This window comes from Electrophorus electricus, chromosome 11 (genome assembly GCF_041902795.1).
Source record: "Electrophorus electricus isolate QZ-2024a chromosome 11, ASM4190279v1, whole genome shotgun sequence".
NCBI classification, from domain to species: Eukaryota; Metazoa; Chordata; class Actinopteri; order Gymnotiformes; family Gymnotidae; genus Electrophorus; species Electrophorus electricus.
The window spans coordinates 16490826-16504458 of record NC_137507.1 but is presented as its reverse complement, the minus strand read 5'-3'; the positions used below and the strand labels follow the sequence as shown (position 1 = coordinate 16504458).

Genomic DNA, 13633 nt, shown 5'->3' with positions numbered 1-13633 from the left:
GCTATTAAATATTTTTAGAACAAAAGCTGACAGCCTAGTTAGTGACTATTACTGAGATTCTACAATGAGGGCAGGTATTGTTGAAAGTGACATTTTTGGCTAAGCCAAGAATTTCCAAATACTCTTCATTATCATGCATTGAATAAATGCTTCAAGATTTGTTTCACTGCTAAATGTATTTTCTCTTGCTTGTTCTTAATCATCGGATTATAGCATCTTGGTAAGCATCATTTTCAGATTATTTTACATACAGCATAACTGAATATTCTGTATTTCAAAGTGTGTTTATTAATTTTTTTTTCTAAATTCAGTAGTTGTCTCATGTCATTTAAAAACAAACTGAAATTGTCACTTTAAAGATATGGATAGCTCAATACTAATTGTTCTTGTGCCTTTTTCTCTTTGTCATGGTAATACCAGGGACGTCCAAAAGGGAACCCAAAGGCTTTCGACAAGGTATTTATAGAAATGATCTCACTAGAGCTCAAGATACTGTAGAACAAGATGGTGAATAACATATCCATTGTTATAAGTATTTAATTTGTATTTTAATTTTTACAGCCAAAATGCAAGATTTCTGCATCCCGAAAACTTTCTCTTAAGGTTTGTTTCAGTGATTCTGTTCATAATAGATTTAAATACTGTAGGCCTAATGTATATATCATCTACCTTCCATGGGTGGTAGCAAGTATTTTAAATGAATGAGGAGTTTTCTAATAAAAGAAGTCTGATTATGTGTATTATCACAAGCAATAAGAGCTCTAAATTGTATGTTTATATTTTAATTAGCTTTTGCAGTTCAGTAGAGCAATTTTATTTTGGAAATGAGTGTCGATCAAGTATCATTTTAAGAATAATTGGGAATAATTACATTTAATCAAAAGGGTAAAACAAATCCCTGATCAAAAGTTTACAAATCCTTGCTTGAGCTATAAGAAATCCACCCACTGAAAAAAAAATTGCCAATACTATTTAAATATTATTTGATTTCTAAATAACTACGTGGTTTTACAGTGCTAAAATAAAGCAAGTGCGTTATGTGTCTGCCCATGGATGTTGGCTGGGCATTCAGTGCTCAACCCTGCAGCATACATTTTTATATTGACTGTAGCAGCAAGCACAGTTTTAATAAACCTGAGAACCTGAGAAAAAAACATTCAGGGCTGGTATCGAACATTTGGGGCTTAAGCCCACTTCTGATGATGCCTCTTTTTCTGGCTCTGTGTATGATGCAGTGCTGTTTTTAATAATGAATAACCATTTGATCAGTGAATGAAGGATCTTCCTGTCCTATGACATGTCTGTGCTGTCCAAACAGATGCTCCTCCTCAACAGAGCTGTGGAGGAGCTGGAGAAGGAGACGCAGGACAGGGACGAGGAGAAAGTGCGTTACCTGGGAGAAAAACTGCCTCCTCTGCAGCTCTCGGGTCTCTCACTGGGGGAGTTACAGGTAGATTCAAGGAATCGCTCTTGATCACATGCCAGCTGATAGAAAAAATTATGTAGGCTGTTGATAAAAAGACAACACATTGCTCTCTGTAATCTGTTACATCCTAATTAGTGCACATTTTGCTTGCTGCTTGCTCATGTCTTCCAGAATCTTTGCAGACAGCTTCATGAGAAGATTGATATTGTAGATGAAGAGAGGTATGACTATGAAGCTAAGGTGATGAAACACAACAAAGATGTGAGTGTAAACCATTCAACTGGATCTGCTCATATATGGATGCCATTGTCCATATTATACCTAAATCTTCATTTAAAATACATTCGTCCAGTCACAGTGTTGGTGATGTATACAGTTCAGTGTCTGTCAATAGAATACTGGGGCAGAAAGATATTTTAGATGTCATAGACCAACAAAGTTGCTCAGACATATCTGCATGTTCTGTGGTCATCTCTCCCCCTTCACCCAAGATTCATGAGCTGAAGCTGAAAGTTCAAGATCTGGGAGGTAAGTTTAAGAAGCCAGCCCTGAGGAAGGTCCGCGTGTCTGCAGATGAGATGATGCGAGCTCTCCTGGGCTCCAAACACAAGGGCTCCATGGACCTCCGAGCAAACCTTAAGTCTGTCAAGAAGGAAGACATCAAGCAAGAGAAGGTATGAAATACTTTAAGAAGGAGCATTTTTGATAGCATACAAAATTGAGATATTTAGTTGGTTAAATTAAGGGTGCTCCCAGTCTGGAAATGGCAGTACACAGGTTTTTAAAACTCCTGTTTCAAAAAGGTTTTAAAAAGGTTTTAAAAGCCTTGCCTGGTGGTTTGTCCAATTAATTCTGCCGGATTCAACTAATTATGGAATCGAGAATGTTCAAGTTTTTTTTACATACAGAAGTTGATCGACATACCTCTAACACAATGTTCCAGAGAGAGTATTTACTACTTGCTATGGTGTTAGAGATTTTTTTGGTTTTGTCCTGTAGATGGCATTGTAGCACTGAGCCAAATTGTACCATTTGTTTTTCGAGCATTTTTCAATGACATGCTTTGGGAGGACATTTCTCACCTCATTAGCTTTTTCACACTTATTAAGCATACTCCATACTTGCATAAACTGCTTAACTGCAATTTATATTTATCACAAAAAAAAAACAATTTTGCAGTTAGGCAGTTTTCAACAAATACAGAGGCTTGATAAGTGTCACTCTCACTCTTGGCTAGCCACCTCACATCACCATCCAACCACCATCTCACCATCTATCACCATTTTTTCACACTGTCAGGTCCTGACTTCTGAGGTAGGTGACTGGCGTAAGAATGTGGAAGCCATGTCTGGTATGGAAGGCCGAAAGAAGATGTTTGATGCTGCTGGAGGAGGCCAGTAGAGTTCATCTTGAGACCGATGTGATCTTCTGGAGGGTCATGGTGAGGGCAAAAGAAGGGAAAGCAGCTTACAGTTTCAATTGAGCTTGACCTAATTAACCAATCAAGAGTCCCGCTTGTCTTAGAAATCACCTTACCTGTCTTTTCAGGTCTTAATTAAGGATTAAAAAATACTGGCAATCAACTAAACTCCGAAGCCACCTTAAACGTTATAAAATTAACTTCAGGTTATTTCTTTCTCTTATAATAAGTCAATCATGGACAATTAATAAATATGTATTAGAACTATTTAAAGCCACCTTTCTGTTTCTGTATTTGAGTTCAGGTTGTTTCTTGATCTCTTCTAATTGTGGATTACTTTATGGATAATGAATAGTTTTCTGTTTTTAAGAGTGCGGTCCCCTGTGTGTTACCAATTGTATCTGATCTGAAATAGTGCCGTATATGACATTATAGATACTACAGAGATGAGATGGGAAGGGGCTATAGACACTCCACCAAAAACAGTTGTACTATCCCATTTTCTGTGACATAGTTTATCTGTATGCATTATTTAAAAGTCTTAAAGTGTGTATTAAACGCTCCTAAAGCAACCTGTGTGTTTCCCTCTCTTTATGAGTAATTTATCAGCTCCTTTATTACATGTATAGGCAAAAAATAATGCAGACACATACCAAAGACTTACACTGCCATGTGGGTTGGGGTTATGGCTCTCAGTTTTATCTCTACCTGCACAGGTAAATGCTTCTAAGAAATAACAGAGATTCAAATTCAAGCTTAATGCTACTCAGGAACATAAAGAGTTTTGCAGACTTTTTAAAATTTTGTTTGTCACAAAACCAACTTGCCCCTTTGCCCCTTGATGCCTGCAGGGCCCTTTTAATTTAAATGTGTTATTGTATATGTTTATATAGAGAGGTTTATAAAGAAGGCTTGCCAGATGTTCAGGAGAAAATATTTCCATGTATTAGACAAATTTACATAGAATGAATCAATGGGATTTATATAACTTGTAGTTTTAATAGGAAAATAATGAATTTGGGATCTCAGAGCGTACAGCCTAAGGGAGCTGGCTACATAGATCTCTGTCTTCCATAGTTGGCTAGCTTGGATGTGTACTGGGTACAAAAAAGACTTTCCATTCCATTGCTTTTACAGCATATAGCCTGCCGTTTGTGGCCAGTTTTGATTTAAAGATTCAATACTTCACTTTGCAGTTTACTTGCGGCCGATTGTACGGCAGCCGCGAAGACCCATCGCGCTGCAAATGCAAAACGCGCTGCGATTACACAGTTCAAATTGAACAAAATGAAAGCATGTGCGCTACATTTCCCATACGCGGTGCAAATTCAAAAAACGCAATGCAAGTTAAGAAACGCTCCAAATTCAGCCACTACACACGGGAGTATAACCGGAGGACACGCAGGGGCTGGACTCCTATGAGACCAGCGGTAACAATAGCTGAGGAAATATAATTCGCTTATATGTGCGATTATACACCGTTATATCGTTACATTGGTTAGGCTGATACAGTACGAATAACTGACCTATTCATGTTCGTATGCATTCTTGCATATTTGTTGCTAGGTTCAACAGAACATTGATAAACATCTCGTTTAACACGACTAGCTTGTTGTCTTAATACAGTTAGCTAACTAGCTACATTCAGAGGGTGGTAATTTAGCCGGTCTACTACAACTAAGAGTTTGGTTTGCTGGTCTGCTACAATGACTGTCCCGTTAATTGTCTTATTCTATCTTATCTGAAGTGTGATGTTTTTACATACATACAAAATATGGTTTGAAATCAATAACACGAAATGTAGGCATATACACAGAAAATGAGTTGTATTAGACCCCATCAGGTTGAACTGAGTAACACACTCTGAATGTACCTGAATGGATCTAGCTAGTTATTTACGGGCAGGGTCAGGTTTATATTTGTGATAAACAGGAATTTGTTTTATCAGCGATCTTTAAGCTTGCGTTTTTTACAGCCTAACACTAGCAGCATGATCAAGAATGCGAGGCATGAATAGGCCAGTTGCTCATTCTGTACCATATACCAATGACAAAACCATGGCTGTCACAAATATACATTTTCACTAGGTTGCGCAAGCGCCTTTCGTTTTCCATCCAAATCAACATTTCATCTGTGCTGTGACTGTTGTTGCAGTGTTTCTAAACATGTTTTCTGTATGCGTACTTGTATGCGTTTTCTGACTTTGCACCGCTTTCCCGAAATGTAACGTTTGTCATTTTGAATAAAGTGTTTTCTGAATTTGTATAGCGTTCATGAATTTGCATCGAGCTTTTGAAACGTAGCGCATGTGTTGTCATTTTGATGTTTTGTACAGTTGCGGCGCGGTTTTTTATTTTTTTTTTAATTATTTTATAGCACAACTGGTAACTGCAGCGCGATGGGTCTTCTCGACCACCGCATGATTGTCTCTCATTATTTTGTTTAATATTCTTAATTCCTTTTTAGTGAGAAAAAGGAACGAAGTAAGGCAAAAGGAAAATGAAAGAAACGGGAGGTAGCTGAAGGCAGTGTATCCATTCTAAGACTGAAATGCGAAGCAGGTCAGGGCGTAGTTGCTGTTTCTAAATCTCTGCTGCTTTTTAACTTTGAGCGCCTGTCTTTGTAAGGGTCTGCGCACGGGCCTGAATGGTATGTTAAAGTAACGAATGAATATGAATGTTGCATATTCATATGGGATAATTTATATAGGGTAACAAGTAGTACCTACATCGTCATGTCCGTTTAATAAGAGTCTATAAAGGTTAATCAAATCCTAGGGTATAAAGAGCCAGGCTCAATTTTCAGACTATTCCTTCTATTAAGGGCTCTACCTCTGTAATTGTGATGCAAAAAAAGATCTACGGGAGACTTTGGACAAAATCTTTTGAGTACTGTAATTACATGTCAGTGGTACAATGGCTTGCTCTTCCTCATACAGTCCAAGCGCCACTGTGGCTGTCAGTGGGGTGTGTTCCTCACCATTGCATGATGAGGAAAAACTACCAGTTAAATGTGCAGCGAATCACAGAGAGGGCAGTTGCAGAAGGCTGCATAAACATGCCTCTCCTCTCTACTGCTGAGAACTAATAAATTATTCAAGAAGAGAGAATATAGTCAAATGTGCTGCACAAGTGCTTCCTGTTAATATTTATCAGTGACAGGACGCTGTTGTCATGTTCACTGGGGAGAGGTGCGCTGGCTGAGCAGATATAATAAATTCATTTTTATTAACACAACCATACTTTTTCTCAAAAAGCTGCAAAAAATGTCATATACAAATCATTTAACACTTTACAATGTACTCCTGGGCATTGACCATATTAAATGGACCCCCCCATGCTCAAACATGATGGAGTACTCTGGCGTTTCACAAATTACCCTCAAACTCTGTACATGTATAAAACCGCAGAAGTGAAATGCAATTTTGTTTTGGTACAACTGCAGCTGAAATGGAGAAGGAAAATGTAGGATCCTGATACTATCTAAAAGCCAAGAGAAATATTGCTAGGTAATGATTATAGGGACACAGAGGGTTCATTAGGTACTCTAAGGGCTGAAATGTCTTGGGGTGGGGGGCACTTTTCCCACAATATCACCATTACAGTTACTTTACTGGGCATCTTATGGACCTGGTGTGAAATTATGCATTTGTTCCTGACCAAATGTAATACCATAAAAAGTATGGGCCATGAATTCTTTTTGAGAGCTTATGTCAGCCACCAAAAGTAATCAGAAAATTCATATAATAAGTATACAATATAAATTTCTGTATATTAATTTTATTGTAAATTACATTATGCGTTCTGGAGCAGGAGGTCCTATTTTTTGGTTGTTATTCACAGTGGTGCTATTTGACATGGCCAGCTGAACGGAGAGGTTAAGAACAGCGGCCATAGGCAGCTGCTGTTTGAGTCGAAAGATCGAATTCGAGCTCTTCAGTGTCTTACCTCAATGTGGCTAATGGATTATTGGCAGTGATCTATACTGCATATGTTTCACTGAAATCTTTGAAAGTCAATTGCTTGAGCCTGCATTGTACCAGGCCTTGTGAATCGCACGTATTACTCATGCATAATAAAAGGGCAGGGATGAAAGACCTGGGTTGTGTGGAAGACACAGTGGAAGCAGGTGCTTGTGTTTAGCTGTGTCCATCTCTGTGCCAGGTATGGACATCAGTAGGAGAGAAATCAATGCAGTTCCAGAAATGGTTGCACATTCGTTTTACAGAAACTGAACATGCTCTTTGTGTGTATCTTGTGTAGGTATGTGTGTGGGTGATTGTGGCCCCAGAGGGTGTTGTTTGGTTTATACTAGCAGAAATACGATAGCCCGGTTACAGAACAAATTGTCATTATGTAAAAAACATCATTATGTGATATTGAGGTGTACAGAATTACAGATAGTTTTGTGAAATAACATCGCCACTGAAGACACATTTGCCTCACAATTGTCTAATACTGGTGAATCCTTAAAATAATTACCAGATTTTATGGATAAAGCTTCAAAGATAAGGTGTCATTGGGAATCTTGTGTATTTGAAGTACAGCTGTGAAAATGAACACTCAGAAATAAACGAAAACAAATTCCTAGGCTATATTATGAACAGGGCTGGGTTGTAATGGAATAGAAGAAACTGTAGGCTAACAGCAGTATATAGATTATTTAAATACAGAAATTATCTATATTCAATCCACGTTTCTTTTGAATAATTTACCACTGATTAAAAAAAGGTTTAAAGCCTTGGAACAGTTGCTAGGCAACTTGGTAATATGGACACCGGAAGATGTCTAGTTAAAAACCTAGGTTTAACTAAGCTAGCTAATGACTGAGACTAGATAGCTAGCCTGTACCCTGCAGACAATAGACCACTGAAGTCACACACAATCTAGTTGGTGTCATGCCCATTTTAGGAACCCAGGGTCTACAGTGATTTTCTCTATGGAACAAATGAGTGACTCTTTTTCTTCAAAAATTGCCTCTAGTGCATCCTGTGTTGAATAAAAAACTTTAAATTTAAATGTATTTTGCCATCTGATTTTTTTTGCATGCTCTGAGTTATGATATCATTAAGCAGTTGAAAATACTTGAAATTGCTATGTCCAAGTTAAATGATGTCAGAAAGTTGTCCACAGCAGGTGGTGTCAGAGGACTTGAATGCCTTCAGCCATGAGAGCATTAATGAGGTCACGCATTAGTGTTGGATGATTAGTTCTGGATCACAAATGCCACCCCAGTTCATTCCAAAGGTATTGGACAGTATTCCCTTACTCCAGAGCACAAAGAGAACTCCATGGCCCAATACAGATTTACACGTACACACAGTGCAAACACAATGTTAAATAATAACAATAATTAAAAAAAACCCAGAAAACAATGTGAAGCATTCACCTACAGTGGTGTTGGCTGTGAAATATTGGGAGCTAATCTGAAAAAATCTCTTCTCTAACATTATTACATAACTACAGTAATTCATATTAGCCTTACACACTTCAGAAACAATTGTTTTAGCCTTCAACAATGTTAAAACTAGTTCTATAATTATGCATTAAGGATAGTCACTGACAAAGCTAGCTGGCTTCCATAGTATTATTTATTACTTTTTAGGAGAGGTCCTCTGATGTCAGTTCTTTGCAGTAGTTTTAGCTTTCTTGTGGCATTTTTTAAAAACATTTTTGACAACCTTATAATTCAAAGGCTCCAGTGATATTTGGGAGAAAAATGTATGTACGACAAAATAATAGGCAAGAGATTTTATGGTGCAGAAGTGAAACACGAGTTTGGAAAAATGTGTGTGTGGTAGCACTTTTATTAAGAAAAATAAAAATAATTGGCAAAATGGCGTATAAAAGGCTTGAAAGCAGGCTGGTATTATAAGGCAGCAGCTACACTTCATGTGAAGTGCTGGAGTTCAGCACCTGCAGGGTTTAAACAATGGAAACAGGTGCAGGGTATAACTAGTAAGTGGGAGATTGGGTAGGCTGGATCAGAACGGTGGTTGACAGCGACTGGAGGCTGCATGCGTGCATGTGCTGTCTTGGTTGGGTAGCAGCGCAGGCATGACTCTGGGTTTTGGACATTTCTGTATACCACAGAGTGTGACAGGCCTTTAAAAAAAAAAAATCATTGACAAAAAATCTTTAAACTCAGAATACTTAATATGTATATAAGAACATGGTGCCGATGACAGAATGACAACATAACTTCTATGTAAACATATGGTGGAAGTTGAAAAAGACAGCACAGTTGGAAATGTTAATATGCAGTGTTTTAATACCAAATGGCTAGAAGGTATAACTTATTAGACAGGTGTCAAAATGTTTCAAACCTCACAACAATTTCTAGCACAACCACTTCAGTGTTTTATTTGTTTCACTCCTCATTAACCATAATTTTGTTTGGATTTTATGCTACTTATATCACTTCTGCTTCCACATCTACTTCTGCGGCTGACATTTATACATATTACATCATAGCTCACAGAGCAAACAAGAGTCCAGGCAGACCATCGTGGAGAACTATAAGAAGCCTTCATTAACACATAGCTTTATATAAAACTATACCAATGCATGCGACCCTCTCAGGTCTTCATCAGGATACATAAAATGTCATATCCATATCTAACTCCCAGTGTTTACAGAAATGAGGTTTTATGACTGATCTCTTTTGATCAATTTATTGAGGCAGTTCTGGAAAGAGAGGAATACTGATGAGGAAGAGTAGAACCATTTTTAAAGCAGAAAAAAAGAGGGCAGACAAACAATGTCAGAAACTAAGCTCAGCCTTAGTTACGGCAGAATTGACTGAAATACACAAGGTTTTAAAAAAGTTGGCATGCTCACTGTCCTTCCCCTTGATTAGACACTTACAGACACTTACAGTTTATCTTATACTGATAAACAGTATAAGAAACTCTAGCCAGTGATGACAGGATGGAGGACAGAATTAGCCAAATGAAAGAACTAAATCCGTCAATGAATGTAGATGTCTAAAGTATGCACAGAATAGGTGAGTGAGGAAACGCAGTGATTACTTTCCCAGTAGCATCTAAATACTGGGCCTGCTCTGGAGGAAACAGATTACTGATTAAAATGTTATACATCAAAACATTCTCTATGAAGCTAGGGTTATTCTGGGCTTCTTACCAGTAAGGTCAGGCCTTGCTATTTCTTGGTTAGGTATTTACAGTCCCTATAGGATACATGTAAATGCAGATTAGAATCTGCAGGGTTTTTCCTTGTTTTCAAGGCCTGTAACACTCACCTTAACATTTACTTAACAAAGGGATGAGTTTATAAATATTTAAAGAAGGTTACAATAAATCCACCAAAGGAACATATAAATTGTGGCAGAAATATTGACCATATTCATTATTTTCCTCAATTAAGCCCATATTTATTTATTCTACAGGTGTCTTGCCACGATAAGAGACCACCAAGATCATCAAAGAGAAGAAAAAAGGAAAGAAAAGTGAAAAAAAACAAGATTGCTTTCACTGAAAATTATGTCCAATTGTCTGTTTCGATTTGCTTTTCAACTTGCACAACAGTTGTGTCATGGTATATTCCTACTTATTCCCACAGAATGACGAGTAACCACCCAGAGTTCAGCCAGGGTGAAAGACCGTCAACTGATCCTGCACCAAGCTGACAAATATATAACCCTATTTTGAGAAAAGAAGTTCCACAGTTCCTCAAACCTGGGCTGTAAAAAGCTGAAAGGAAATATCTTCCAAGGTTCCTTTACACCCTCTCCTCCCTCCCCTTTTATCTTCTCTCTTTCACTAGAAAAATGTTAACCTTTCGAACTATACTGCCATTCAGTGCTTATGAAGAGTGTAATTACAGTGACCGTAAATCCACAACCTAGCACAGAACAAAATCCAAAATCCACTTGGGGTGACACATATTCCACTTTACATTTTTCTCTCCATTTTGACAGTATCATGGGGCTTGTCAATCCTTATACCATATTATTAATTTGTTCAATTCCAATCTAAGTTCATTTCTCTTTTGTTCCTTTTTCTTTCATCACACAACACAGCAGATGAGAATGCTGCCATCCATTTGCCAAGCTGTCACTGTGGAAACAACTAAGATGATTTTAGGAGGTCCACTGGCCCAAACACAGAGTAGCTGTCTCACGTCTTTGAACCTGCGACAGAAGTTGGGAAGAAAAAACAAGAAACAAAAATTTGCTGTCAAAGTATTTGCAACAAAGAGATGCCAATCATCACAGAGATCCACGAATGTCACAGGAATTGTGTTTGTCAATGAGCTTGATCCCCACAGCAGGACCAGAATTGTGTTTGTCAATAAGCTTGATCCCCACAGCAGGACCATCAGCCATATATGGCCAACATGTTTTTTCTCAGAAGTAACCCAAAGAAAAATAATTGTGAAAAAGATGACAAAAAAAATATCACTGGTCCTCTAAGGCACCTCGATTCATTTCATCCATTGGAAGTTTTAGGTAGATGTCTTGGACACCTAATGTTTTGGCTATGAAAGTGTCTTATCAAACAGTTGTCACCCAACCTCTCAGAATGAAGAATATAAAAATATAAATAGGCAAGAGCTAGGCAATGTAAACTGAAGTGAAATTTCTAGCTAGCTACCTAATATCTTTCTCTTACTAGGCTATAAGTCAATCATTTGATGTAATTTGCTAGCTGTCTTAAACCATAAACCTTCCAGCATCCTGGCATCCTAGTGTGGTGTTCTCAGGAGCTTGTTAGGGGGCTTGTTCCACCTCAGAACTCTCCATGCAGGCAGAGACGTCTCAGAGTTCCCCTGGGAAGCAAGGACGGTTCCCCCGATGCTTGCCAGGGATGTCAGTACCGCCATTACCTCATATCAAGAGACCTGATCCTGACCAGGAGACCTGCCCATGGGCTCAATTTACAATTGTGCTTTGTGCTTCTGCAGGCGTGAGCATGGTGGTGGTCACCTGGTCAACCAAGGGCCCCGATAACACAAGTGGACACCAGCTCTGTGCCCAGTTGGTGAGGGGGGGGGGGGGCAATAGAGAAATGGGGGGCCGCCATGCTCCAGGGATACACAGTGTCGCTGTGGCCAGGGCATTCGGTGCCGTACTGTCCCCCATGCCCTGGGCTCCAGTTGGAATGGCATTCTCTGCAGCCAAGTACCCGTTAGGGTGAAGTGTCTTTTGCACCCCCCCCCCCTTGCTTTTCCATGGTTGTGATATTTGCAAGTTTACTGGGGGGTACTGTGATGGTGCCCCCACTGGTACCCTCCTCATAAGGCAGTGCACATGGCTTTTGTTTACATTTTGTCTTTTTGATGCACACCTTCTCCGTTTCGATTTGCTTTTTTTTTCTGTTTCGATTTGTGTTTGTTGTGCCTCAATCACCATACCATCTGGGGTTTTTTAAAAATAAGCCGTTTGTGTCTGTGACTGACTGATGGTGATTGAATGTTACATTGGCTTTCATTACTTTCATTAAACTCTTTATTTGGAGACCTGCGTTTGCGTCACCATTTTTTTCCTGCATGTTCTTTGTCTGTGACACTAGGTTGCCAACACAATAGGTCTTGAAACATAGTGCAAAAAATTGCAATTATTTAACTGGCCAGTCCCATAACAGATGTTCCTAAATGGGGAATGGTGAGTGAGTGAAAGAATGAAACATTTACAAGGCATGCTTACATCAGTGTGTGTGTGTGTGTGTGTGTGTGTGTGTGTGTGTGTGTGTGTGTGTGTGTAAAACAGAGAGAGCGAGTAAGAGAATGTGAACAATCATCACTGATGACTAACAGACATGACTTTATTGGTGTAATCTATCTTATATTTAATGGATTTGCTGGAGGGCACATGTGATTTAAATGCACTCTGGATTACAGTCACATGATCCAATTATATTCCATTACATAGTAGTGCAAGTAGTGCAGACATTATCCTGAATTACAGTTTCAGAATTCAGCTGCATTTAGTTCAACAATATGCATGGTGCATCACAGGCAATCATTTGTACTTTAAAAAGTGACAAAACGCACTTTTCAGCAGCCAAGATGTTATAAACCTTTTTGTCATTAATTGCTACAGCGCTTTACAGTTCAGCACAAATGCATAAGCATCTTTTCTTTGATCAAATGAAAGAAGACCAGTTCCCCAAGGCCTCGCAAGCTGAAAAACCCAGTTGAGTGTTATGGATACCTCACTTTCAAAGACTTTCACTCTGACATGTCTGCTTTCTTCCCTTGCAACAGCCTGATGTTACGCTACAGAAATTTGAAGGCTAGGACAAAGTTCTGCAGATCAAAAAGAGGCACCGACGAGCATGTTACGCAACCTGGGCACCTAAATTCTCCTGGCTTGCACTCCTGGGAGGAGAGATGGAGAAGCTTAGACTGCCACCCTAAAGTCGTCCTGTGTCTTTTGGATTTGAAATGGCTAAGGAAAGGGAGAAAACGTAGAGTTCTCATTAAGAGAATGTACAAAGTGAATCCTGGAGATTCTAGAGGATTCTGGAAGTAATGTGCATTTAACTGGCACAATCACTAAAGAAACTCTAAACCCTGGCTTCTGGTATACAGAAATTCCAATTTCATCACCTTCATCATGTCATCCCATTGAAGAAGATTATTCAGATCGCAAATAATGAAAGGCAGAATGTGACATGAGAAATTATGTTCTGCTATAACTATAACTATATGATATAGGAAATGCAACACCACATTATTATTATTATTGTTAGCATGTGTATAAATATTATTTAATTGCTTTATTTATCTAAGGTGTATTTAGTATCAACTTTGAGTGTTGCCAGT

The 13633-nt window shown here is 38.6% G+C and overlaps 1 protein-coding gene across 1 annotated transcript; it reads left to right on the top strand.

Annotated features, from left to right (window-relative positions):
* Positions 1-305: 305 nt before the first annotated feature.
* tnni1d (troponin I, skeletal, slow d) lies at positions 306-3418 on the top strand. Its single transcript, XM_027020688.3, has 6 exons — positions 306-456; positions 562-603; positions 1319-1450; positions 1598-1687; positions 1918-2100; positions 2726-3418. The coding sequence occupies exons 3-6, from the start codon at positions 1319-1321 to the stop codon at positions 2825-2827; spliced, it is 507 nt and encodes a 168-aa protein (XP_026876489.3). The 5' UTR covers positions 306-456; positions 562-603; the 3' UTR covers positions 2828-3418.
* Positions 3419-13633: the final 10215 nt, after the last annotated feature.